Source organism: Cyprinus carpio, chromosome B13 (assembly GCF_018340385.1).
Source record: "Cyprinus carpio isolate SPL01 chromosome B13, ASM1834038v1, whole genome shotgun sequence".
NCBI lineage: Eukaryota > Metazoa > Chordata > Actinopteri > Cypriniformes > Cyprinidae > Cyprinus > Cyprinus carpio.
In genome coordinates this window covers 27,776,560-27,789,873 of record NC_056609.1, presented here as the reverse complement: position 1 = coordinate 27,789,873, position 13,314 = coordinate 27,776,560, and the positions used below count along the sequence as shown (strand labels likewise).

At 31.9% G+C, this 13,314-nt stretch overlaps 1 protein-coding gene across 1 annotated transcript in view; it reads right to left on the bottom strand.

Moving 5' to 3' along the window:
• Positions 1-13,314, bottom strand: part of LOC109061338 (anaphase-promoting complex subunit 1-like) — a 58,177-nt gene that overhangs the window by 22,579 nt on the left and 22,284 nt on the right. The window contains 9 exon segments of the mRNA XM_042737545.1: positions 1,490-1,761; positions 3,388-3,506; positions 4,412-4,638; positions 5,510-5,688; positions 6,722-6,795; positions 6,923-6,959; positions 8,208-8,286; positions 10,472-10,634; positions 11,682-11,780. Of these exon segments, the coding sequence (XP_042593479.1) occupies positions 1,490-1,761; positions 3,388-3,506; positions 4,412-4,638; positions 5,510-5,688; positions 6,722-6,795; positions 6,923-6,959; positions 8,208-8,286; positions 10,472-10,634; positions 11,682-11,780 (1,249 nt within the window).

Here is a 13,314-nt window from a genome sequence, read left to right as displayed (position 1 = left end):
TTTAATCAATACATTACACATTATTAATTTTTTTTTTTTTTTTTTTTACATGCAAGTAATGTTTTCTAGTGACTTGATTGCATAGTTTTATTTTTTTGTAAGGCTGCTTTATGATTGATTTATGTTGAAGTGTTTAATGGCTTTTAATGATGAGACTTTTTTTGTAATCAGGCTCTCAAAAATTTGTATTTAGATTTATTGGCCAACATATCGGTTATCGGCTTTCATGTATAAAGATTTATCGGTTATCGGTATCGGCCGAAATTTTCATATCGGTGCATCCCTAAAATAAATTAATCTTCAAGCCTACTTCTGTAGTGCACTTCATCACTGAGCGACCAATTCTAATTAAACAAAACTTCCTCAATTCCATTAAAAGCCATTATGCTAAATTGGTCTGGTTTTATTCCTAGAATAACACTAGAATTAACATTGCCCACAAACTCCTGATACCAACCTAGATCTCCATTATGGACAAGCGCAGGTGACTCACGTAATCTTAGATGAATCATCCTATTTGCTACACATGAATGTTTGGATTTGTCACATGCTGCTATATGGGATTGGTTATCTGGGACATCTTTAGTAAACATCTGTCGACATCTTACAGGTGGTCACACTAGATTTTGTTTCTCACTTGCAGTCATACACTTGCAAATGCAGTGTTTATTACAAAGCCTAAGCAACATCTTTACCTTTTAAAAACTGTCATTTCACGTGGTTATCTACTTCTCTTTGTGGACCCCGTGGTTATTATCACTAACTAAAACTATTAAACATATTTTAAATTGAAATAAAGTGGATATAAATTAAATTATAATATTTTTGAAATTATGATGAAATTAAATTATTAAATGTATGATAGGTTTATGGTATACAATAAATAAAATTATATATTTGTTTGTGTTATGTATTAATATGACTATTAATTATATTAATGCATATAAAAAATTATGTGTGTGTGTGTGCGATGCATTCATATGATTATTAGCGAAAACTAAAACTATTAAAAACATTTGTATTTGTTGAAATCTGATATAAATTAAATTATACATTTTAGATGAAAAAATTTGAAATGATGCCGTGGCAAGTATATGCAAGCACTAACTGGAAAAAACTAATAAAAACTAAAATTGAAATACAAAATTAATTAAGTCTATTTTAATATTAAAAATATAAATATTCAAAATATATTTTCATATAAAAATGACAAAAAAAATACTAAAACTGAAATTAATTTACATTAAAATTAACTTAAACATGGAAATATAAATATAAAATCTAATTCAAAATATTAATAAAAGTATTAACACATAATTATTCTATAATACTATATTATAAATGATGAAATATCACTGGACCATGGAGAGTGACATCATATCCTTTTGCCCTCATTGATGCAGGGTCACTTTCTAGACCTAAAACTAATTATTGAAGTTTATATATTTACTACATTCATCAAAACCTCCCATCTGAGGCTGTAACTGACCTTGGTGAGGTAGTCGTGGATGTTAAGTGTTGCTAGTTTAGTGAGGTGGCCGTTGAGGCCCAGTGCCATGAGGAAACCGGCGTATTCGTTGGCCAAGTCAGCACTTTTGGGTTTGTTGTATGCAATCCAGGCAGATTCCACCTGAGAAGCAGGTGCGATCTTAAGACCAGCCGCCACACCATTATGAAAGCTGGGCCAGCTGGTCATGTTGGGCGGCACATCGATGTTACCGCTGTTCAAGTCCACCATGGTGTTCCTGGGAGGAGCGCGGCCTGGTGGAGAAGACAAAAGAGAAGGGACATTATTCACACTGCATTGTTAGCTGGGTTCAGCAAAAATAACACATAAAATAAGAAAATGGTGGGAAAGTGAGGAAAGACATAAAAAGGCAGCATTTAGTGCCCTTAAGCTAGTAAATTACAGAGGAAGAGGTTTTTCAATAAAAGTTACACTATAAAGCATTAACTAAAATTTCCGTGCTTTCCATGCAAAACCTGCCATTGCAATGTACAGGTGCTGTGGGAGCATTTAAAAAAATAATTCACATTTAAGATTTATGTATGTTATGAATTGCATATAAAATTTCCATCCATTTGGATCACAGTTTTTAACTAAATATATTAATGTGATGAAAATTTGTCAGTCATACAGTACATTAATGAAACAGGTCAGATTTCTGCAATAGTACTAAAAAACTGGATTTGTTTTAAAAACACAATAACCATGTTTATATATTAATCATCTATATATTCATCATCAACAAATCCCATTTGTTTCAGTTTCAAACTTTATATAACTGAATATAGCTTGTTCCACAGCTAGCCATATTTTCACAATGTTCATGCTGTTTTACCAAATGCACTGATCTGTTTTCATAATAATCAGATTTATTATGATTCTTAGACATTTGGATAAATGCATTTTGAAAACATTCTTTTTAAGAAATACCATATTAAAAATCAGATACAGATAGTAAATATGCACTAGATAGATGCAGAAATCTCGCCTGTTTCTTACCAGGTTCATTCATGTATGACTGACAAATATGATTCGCTTTAAAATATTAATAAAGTTTAATATTTTTTATACTAAAATTAGTGCTGGGCAATGATTAATCATGATTAATTGCATCCAAATTAAAAGTGTTTGTGTATATAATATATGTGTGTGTGTGTGTGTACTGTGTATATTTATTATGTATATATAAATACACACACATGCACGTATATATTATATTTAAGACAAATTTTATTTTTATATATTAAATATATTTATATATAATATAAATTATATGAATGTAAATATATACATGTAAATACATATAAATATTTTCTAAATATACAGTATACTGTATTTGTGCATCTTTATATATACATAAATATATACAGTACACACATATATTAAATAAACAAAAACTTTTATTTTGGATGCGATTAATCACGATTAATCGTTGCTCTGCACTAGTTAAAATGGAAATTTTATACGCAATTCTTACATTTTTGAATATTTTTTTTTTAGTGTGGTCGCTGGAGTGTTGCTACGCAGTTGCTAGGGTGTTCTGGATCATTACTTGGTATCCCAAGGCCTTTGAAAAAGGCCATCCAAAAGTCAGCATGATATTTTTGATGTTCAAACATATGAGCAATGGTGATCCTTGCCTTAAAAAATAGCAAAGACCACTAAGGGTCCTGGGCAAACGTTTTCTTTTCAACTGACGTGAAATTGTTGAAGATGGTGAAAGATATGATGCTGTGGTGGGAATGGTGGGAGGTTTGCAACGTCTGGGCACAGTTACTGCCAAACAAAATTCAACAGGGCTCTTAAAAACTGCATTGCTAGCCCTGTAAAACTATTCATTAGGATACTTCAAAAGCATGGGCGGTGGTTTATGAGAGTACCAGTCAGGTTGAGTTTGGGCACAGGGAGGGGTTCAGTTGGCACAGGATGGTATGAGAAAAGAGTGAAGAGTCCCCGTCCCACCGGAAGAGCCATGGTGCGCTGGCACAACTGCAGCAGCCTGCAACAAAAATAAGAAGAGCAATGATGAATTTAGAGAATGGCACAGATTTAGAGAAGAACACTTCCAGGGTGCATTTCAGCATTTTTGTGTTTACTTTCTTCGCTTGGTTTTTTTAAATATACTTTCGGAAACCTACACTCTTAAAAATAGTAAGTTTAAAAAGGCAGGTTTTTGCAGCAACACTTTTATAAATGAAGGGCAGTTATTGGCAGCAAAGCCACAGAAGAATCATTTACAGGTCTTTAAAAAAAAAAAAAGCAGGTTTTTTTTTCTAATCTAAAGAACCTTTTTCCACAATACACTCTTAAAAAATCAAGTTTTTTTTATTGGCATTGATTCAATCTTTCCAGGTAATCCATGGAATCCAGTGTGAGAACATGTGTCCTTATTCAATTCCAACCAGAATAACCTCAAATGACCTTTATTATGTATATATATATATATATATATATATATAATATATATATATATATATATATATATATATATATATATATATATATAGTAAATGGAGTACATGCATATTCGCAAACATGCACATATACACACACAAACATATATTATATCACATATATCTATCTATATATTTCCTCCACTTTCCTAGAAACGCATCCTTCTATAAATTAACCAAAAAAAAGTGATATTTTCCATTGTATAAATCTCTATGGTCACATCTATCCAATAATCTAAAGTTGTTCTCTCTTGTTTTAACCATTTATGTGTGATTGCTTTCTTACTGGCTGCTAAAAGCACACCCATCAGGTATTTATCATCTAAAACACTTTTGGAACCTTTACATTTAAAATTATTTTTTGTGCTTAGGTTCCTTGGATGTTAAAGGTTCTACATGGAACCATAGATGCCAATAAAGAACATTTTGTTTTAAAACTGAGTATGCTCACTTGTTCTCTTTCTCCTCTATGTACTCATGGTCACTGACTTCAGGCAGGTGGGGCACATTGACCCGGATGGGTCTGGAGCTCTGGAGCAGACGGCGGACCTCCTGCACCCTCAGATCCTGACTCCAGATCAGGCCTGTCACCTCTGGGTGCAGGTCTGTCATACCATCCTCCTCCTCGTCGGCTTCGCTGGTGACTGGTGGCTCAAGCATAACATTCAGACCCACAGTCTAAAGAAAACACAAACACACGAGATGAACAATGAAAATACATTGTCCTTGAGTGTAGACAATTCAGTTCTTTTATAATTACCTTATAATGCAGCATTCACTTCATCACTTCAGAATTACAGTAATTACACTAGAAAATACTGGTCTTAAATACCATATTCAAGTCTTCAGCTCTATTCAGACAGTAGTTGTTTTAACTGGGGATGGGAGTTATTTTCAACAAAGCCATCCAGGAGAGAATAATTCAACATTGTTTTCAGAAAGACAAAAATAGCTTTATACATTTGTTTTTTTTAGCCCTGCTAAGTGCCCTAGGTTTCTATTTGACACTTTGTATGATAATGAACACGCAAGTGTAAACATATCAGAAATATAAGTAAACTTTTTAATTAAAGCATGATCAAAATTAAAGCAACAGTTAAAATAGGCAACCTTTTGAAAATGTTTTTGTCTTATATGACTTATTCTTTTACCATTGTCTTACTATGATTAATTTACAATTTATCTAGTAAAAGCAGTGCTGCTATTGTTAACTAAAACTATGTTGAGCTTTATTAAAAATATTTTTCCATAACTGAAAGACCTTAAATCATTTGAAGCTGAGGTAACCTAAAACTTTGATGCTTGAGTACTTTATTACAAAAACTGAAAAATAAAGCTACATGAAAATGTTTTTAAAAAGCACTTAAACTAATGAAAATTACAAAAGCACAAATTAATCTAAAATTAGAATGAAAACTCAAAATATAAAAATAAGCTAATACTCATTAATACTAATATATTAACACTTTTCATAATAATAAACCAATAATAACAAAATTCAAATGGCAAAGCAAGATCTAGTTTCTTTACATCTGATTCACTTTCTCACCGATTTACGATTGGCCAGGGTCACTTTGTGAGCTTGTCTGGTCAGGTCCTGTCGTCCAATCAGAGCGCAGACCTCCTCAGACCAATCAGAGCAGGGTTGCTCTCTGCACTGGTAGATGGCGTCTCTGATTGGCAGAGCCACACCAAAAGGAACAGACTCCAGATCCTTCAGTGTAAATCCTGCAGTGTTAAAAAAAAAACAAGCATGTAAGATAGTGTGTAGTCACATATCCCATGACAGGATATAAGATCTTACATATCTAATCTAATGTAAACTAAAGTAAACCAACAGAGGCTGCAGGATCTGATCTAAACTACTGTCACGGCATAGCAACATAATCATGCAAAGTAAAATTCAAGTAGAACGGTTTACATGCTTATATCTAGCTTATCCGAAAGAACGAAAGACATCTGAAGGAAAATGTTACCATCAGAGAAACAACAATGCATCTTAAATATGGGAATGTGCTGGCCAATACGAGTGTAAATCGGATGGTTCGTCACGATACGATATCAATCCTCATTTGTGATACGATTTCGATACAATTCAATACGGGAGAATATCAATTGATATAGCGATACTATTATATTATACATCTTTTTTAAACTACCATCTACATTTTTATTAACTCACAAATGCAACCAAAATATATAACATGAACATTTATCTTACATTTTCACATCCTGTTCCACAATTGGAACTTGCAACAAAAAAAAATAGGCCTACAGTTTTTTTTTTTTTTTTTTTTTAATAATAAAGAAAAATAAATAATTGAAAAAAAAGGCAGATCAGAAATCTTAAGATATGACATCAGTCAAGACAGTCTTTCAGGCTTCTGTGCTAAAATATGCAATGTGTAAAATAATTAGGAAACAACTCAAACGAGGTACTCTAGTTGTAGGAAAAAATACATTAATGTAGAAAAATTAATTAAAAAAAATACAAAAATAAAACTTTATTTGAGACTTTATTTTGGCTGCTACTATGGGCTCAGTGCCTTTTCAACAGATAACCAAATTACAAGCAATAGCAGAAAATAAATACAATATAACAAAGACACAAATTAAATAAACAGTATATAGTACTAATACACATGCGTTTTCTTTCTCAACTGTTTACGTTAAGATTAATAGTTTAAAAATAGGGTACACCCCTATTGGCCAAGCACTCATATTTGCATGTGTGTACTTGTGTTGATTGTGTCACTCTGACCTGCAGAGGTCAACCACAGCACCAGCTTCTCAGCCAGGCATCCAGACGAAGCTGCGGGCTTCACGCTGCTCTGCCTGAGAAACACACCCCACAATCAAACACACTGGAGAAACTAAATCAGCTGACTAGAATTTATGAGCCGAGACTTATCTAGAAAAACAAACATAAGGCCACATGACAATAAACATAAACCATAGGTACCTTCTCAGAAAAGGATCACTCGTGTTTTTCTTTTGCCCTGTGAAAAACAGACCAAAAAAAAAAAAAAGTTAAAAACAATAAGGATACACTCACCTATTCATTTTTCCCTGTTTTTTGCTTGAGTATGAAAAAATAAAATATACACTACCATTGAATAGATTAGGGCCAGTAAAATTTTATTTTTTAAAGAAATTAATACTTTTATTCAGCAAGGATGCATTAAATTGATCAAAAGTGACAAAGACGTTCATAATAGTACAAAAGATTTCCATTTCAAATAAATGCTGTTCTTATGAACAAAAATATAAAGCAGCACGACTGTTTCTTGATCATTAAATCAGTATATTAGAATGATTTCTGAAGGATCATGTGACACTGAAGACTGGAGTAATGAATTACATTTTACAACATATTAAAATAGAAAAAAATTACATTTTACAACATATTAAAATAGAAAATGGTTATTTTAAACTGCAATATTTTAAAACTACTGTTTTTCTGTATAAATAAATGCAGCCTTACTGAGACATTAAATCTTATCACCCCCAAACTATCAAAAATCACCATACACAAATAAATAAATAAATAAATAAATACGCTGTTCATCTGATAAGGGCTAATGAAAACTATCAGCATATAACAATTATTATAGAAACAGTCCCCAGACTCTGTCAGTCTAAAATACATTTTATATATAAATATATGTACAAATGTTTGTGAACTGACTGCATTGAATTTTATTTTTTTAAACATTTTAATAATCATCTGATTATTACAACAGATCAATATATTTGCAATTAGAGCAACACTAATGTTAGGCCTTAATCAAGAAACGCAAAAAAGTTAGAGCAACACTAATGTTAGGCCTTAATCAAGAAACGCAAAAAAACTTCTGCACACTTTAAATTGTTGTATTTAATCTTATAGGACAATTTACGCAAAATTTGTGTTTAATGCAAAAGGCCCTTTATGTGCAAAATTATTTCTCTATTCTAAAATAACCCATGCAAAACCAGCATAGTTACTCAGAAAAGGCTAAACTTAATTTACAGTTTGGTCTAGCCTCAAAATTTTAGCTACCTGTTGATGAACAATTTGGTTTTAAAATTTATGATACACAGTATCGGCCTAAAAGTTTACATTTGTGCATCCAAATTACCATGTGTAATGTAATAGATAAATGAATTAATCCTCCTATTTATTGCTTGACAGGAAGTCTAGTACCAAGCCTGAGGACAGTTAAGAGCCTCTCATTAGGCTCTAATCTCACACACATGCAGCCCACCTGCTGACAGCCTGGAGAGGTACTTCAACATGTTTGTCGAGATCGCATCCTCATCTCCGACCACGTACAGGGCATAACTCTGAGAGACAGACAGAGAGGAAGAGGACAGGGCGTAAAGAGAGTTAGTATTAGCAGTGGGACAGCACCTGTGTGGTTTTGGTTTGCTGCTGTAATGACAGTCGTGTGAGGGGAGAATGAACATGTTTCATCATGACGCGATGCAGGAGCGCAGTCATCAACCACACGCATGACTGCATGCATAACAACCGCAGATCACAGGTAATATGGCTCATACAGAACATCAATTTCAAATGCAGCTGAGAAATGTAAATTATTATGAGAAAAAAAAAGCACATAAAATCACCAAAATGCATTTCAGAAATTAAGCAGTAAGACAGTATGGAGTCACTAGCATGGTATTGACCCGAAATCTGTTCCAATATTTTTGCTGTTAACTAAAACTTTTAAAACTGATTTTTATTAAGTGAAAAATAAAGCTAAAATAAAATACTACAATGAAAAAAATGAAATGTAAATGAAATTTTTTATTTTTTCAGTGTCTAAGGGCCTATTTCACATGTTTCAGTGTCCAAACAGGTGAAAATCTTAAGTCTGATATCTTAGAAAAAGAACGCCAGACATCTCCTCAACCCGCTCTGCAAAAAAACACAACTCTATATACTGTATGAGCCACAGTAATGCTGATGCTATCCTTACCAATTACCACTAAATATAATAGGGAGAAAGAAAGGGGTTGGAAAAGAGAGAGAGAGAGAGAGAGAGAGAGAGAGAGAGAGAGGCAGTGAGAGTGTAAGTACTGAGGGATAAAATGGATGCTCTAATGTTCTGGACTCTAATCTAAGGGACGGGAACGGTGGGGTAAACAAGGCCCATAATTGCGTAACGGTTTGTCAGCACCTCTGTGGGGTTGTGCGTCACTTCGCTTTGCCTGATGGAAGGAAGTACAAAACAAACACACACACCATGACACCCGTGACCTCTCCGATCGCCCTCTCGAGTGATTCAGACCACCACTTCCACGGACTAATTAAAGTGGGGCATCGGCACCGCTCAAGTACACACACGCAGGACGTGGAGGATGCCCAGGGACGACTCGGTGCTCGCAAAATGTCATTATGATTAGCTTGCAGCACTTTGCCATCTAACTGCTTGACATTTATATAGAACATGTGTGTGAGTTAAAAGGGCAGGACACCCGGTTCCTCTGCTCACCGTTAGCGCCCCCTGTTGGGCATCATCCAACACCCGTTCAGAAGTCTGGGGTCAGTTAAAAATTAATGCTTTTATTCAGAATAGATGGAATAATGTGATCAAAAGTGACAGCAAATACATTTATAATGCCACAAAAGATCTCTTTTTAATACATGCTCTTTTGAGCCGTTCATCGAAGACTCTTGAAAAGTAAAATGAATCGCAGTTTCCACAAAAATATGAAGCAGCACAATGGTTTTAAATATTGATAATTATAAGAAATGTTTCTTGAGCAGCAAATCAGAACCTGAATGATTTCTGAAGATCATGTGACACTGGAGACTGGAGTAATGATGCTGAAAATTCAGCTTTGCATCACAGGAATAAATTACATTTTACACTATATTTAAATTAAAAACAGTAATATTAAAGAAGTATTTTTTTTTCACTGTATTTCTGTTTTTATTGTATTTTTGATTATATAATTGCAACCTCAGTGAGCCTAAGAAACCTTTTATGCATAAAAAAAAAATCTTACCAACTTTTGAATTTTACAATTTTAAACGGTGTCTGCAATGTTTTGGGATTGAAAATCAGATTTAAATGCAGTCTATTCTCTAATTTACTATAACGTCGATCTCCAGTTATGTTATTGATCACAGTCAGCAGCCAGGCAGTAATAACACTAATTTTCGCAAAGCATTAAACAAAGCTTCATTTCGAGATGGACATCACTGAATATAATGAGAGCTTGCAGTTCAGTGAGTGAGTCAGAACCGCTCTGACTGATTCAGAGAGTTCATTGAGTTAAAGATCCATCAGACTGATGCAAACTGAGTTTGGAAGGCTTTTTAAATGATTCACTGAAAGAACTTCTAATAACAGTTTGTGAATTGGACTAAACTGGTCAGGCTGTAGAATAGTTAGAGAAGGATGTGACCGCCTGTATTTTTCAGGAGTCAACTGGGTTGTAAAATACAGATGGCGTGCACTTATAAAACCAGCGAAAAAAAGATTATATTCAGTGGCACAGGGAGGATTTGTGTCCTTACCAGCACCAGTAGTTTGGTTCTCTCACAGATGCCAGGCAAATGAGGAAAAGGTGTCACATCTTGCCCTCTCAGACAGCGACTGAGCCAGCTGAACACACACCTGAGCCTCACATTCAAGAAACACATGACAGCAGAACAGAAATATTAAAAGAACAGCATTTTTCTTTCTTTTTTTTTTTTTTTTAGAAAAATGTAAATGTAATTAATTGAATGCTTCCTTGCTGAATACAATTTTTAAATGTCTTTTAAAATGAATGCTAATTCATTTATTATTTAAGCATTTATAAAAAATAAAAAAAAATCGGTAAGACTTTATTTTAAGATGTCCTTGTTACACATATTGCATGTACTTTCTATTATAATAACAATCAATTATGCATAATTACATGCAAGTAACCCTAAGCCAAACCCTAACCATATAGTAAGTACATGTAGTTAATTAATATTACTCAGTTCTTAAATTTATAATTACACTGTAACAGTGTAAGTGTAAAAAAATAAAATAAAATCTATTTAAAACACCCTTGCAATAATTCATCCTTGTATCATTTCTTTCAAAAAATTCAAACCTTACTGAAATATATTTGTGAGACTCTCCTGTTATTATTGTTAACTAAAACTATTAAAACATGTCTGTTTATTGAAATAAATCTACAGTAAAATATAAATATTACATGACAAATATATTTCATGTATTTGCCAAGGCCACATTTCTAATTTTCATTTAGTTGAAGCACTAAAAAAACTAGAACTGAAATAAAAATAAATAGTTAGAGTAACAGTACTGGTCTTGTATAGTAATAGAAACTGCAGAAGCAACAAAATGTCTAAAAAATTAAATAAAATGACAGAAGCTAAAAATAAAAGCTATTTAGAAATATTAGTTAAAACTATAATCATTTATGAATAATACTATTCTAACACTGGTTCAAGGGAGTGTACATAAAGATATACTGTATAAGCATGAAAATGCTTATGTTAGCCGTTTTCCTTGGGTTTTTATAACCTTAAGTCTAGAAGTTGAAAAATGTAATGTCTATTTTATGTCAACTACCAACAGAATCCCCATGGCAACAAGGCCTGTCACTCAAACCCTAAACATGTCCAGGAGCACATCAAGCCGAAGTCTTCCTAACAAGTCAGCACTGTCTGGTGAATGAATAGAAATGCCTTTAGCTGCTAATGAGGGGCCCCGAACACATTGATCGGCCTCATACTTTGATCAATCACGCAGGCCTCCTTGAACGTTTTGATGAATGAGGGGTAATCGCGCCAGTACAGATCAATGAAATCCTCCAGTTGCAGGTCCCTAATGAAACGAGAGAAAATGATTAGTGGGTAAAAGAGTCATCAGGCGGTCAATATATACACTAAAACTAGTATAAGAGCCAAACCAGAGCGTGACTCATACGGCACAGTTTAACAAACTGCTGTACAGCTCAAGACTTGTTACTAATACTGACAGTGTGGCATTCAACAATATTGTGAATATCACAAGAATTACAACATGGGTTTTTTGTAAACAGTAATAAAGTAAAAAATACAGTAATAATGTTTGGGTTCATCTAAACCGGTTCTAAACATGATCTATGTTTGGGTACAACCTCCTGCTTCTTCCAGTTTCTCACAATATATGGGCTTTACTTCAGTCAGTACCATCAGATATGTAAAGATGTTTATGGTCATTACAAGTATTAATGAATTAAATGATAAATCTCTCTTTGGTTACGAATGAATTGAGAATACAGGACGGTTTCAAACTGACTGTCAGCCCCATCTACTGAAGAAAACAGGGGATTTAATTGCACTCATAAATATCTGACAAGATTGACAAAAAGTAGAGACACTTCGGTGCAATATTAAAAAATTATGTGTATTTCTTTTTAACTGACTTTTGTCAGGACATTGTAGAAATAATATTAAAATAAAAATAAAAATATTTATACTTGTTTTTTCCTTATTAGGTTTTATCTGTTTGAATCTATATGAAATATATAAATATGTTGATTATAGACTATATTGAAAAAAAATAATTAATTTTAATAAAAAAAAATATTTTTATATTTTATTATACAGATTGATTTGATAAATATACAGATTGATGTTGAATAATTATAAATATGATATGAAAAAATATATGTTTCATATATATATATATATATATTATATATATATATATAACAATATAAATATATATATAATTTATAGTATATATATATATATATATATATATATATATATATATATATATATTATATAAATATATATATAAGTATAAAATATAAACTTTATATATATACTTGTTTTTTCTTATTAGGTTTTATCTATAAATATATGAATACATAAATATATTGATATAGACTATATACTATATATAAATAATAAAAAAATATTTATATATTTTATATATATAATTATACAGATTGATAATAAATATAAATAATTGAAAAACATTTCAAAATTTTTCTATATATATAATTTATAATATGTAGAATATAAAATACAACAAATAAAACATATATATATATATTTTTCTATATATTATAAATTATATATATTATAAGTTATAAAATAAAAACTTTATTGCATTTATATTGTAATATATTTATATAAAATACAACAACTTAAACATTTATATTTTTTAACATTTATAATAATTTATAATTATATGCACACACAATATAATAATATTGACAGAATGATGAATAAATAACATGAAAGTGACAGTTTAGCCATTTCTAAAACTAACGGTTAAAATTGTGCAACATATTTTCGCACCGTGACTCAAGAATTAATTGGTTGAAATTATGTTTTTTGACTGTGAAAAAAGTCAATTTTTGAGC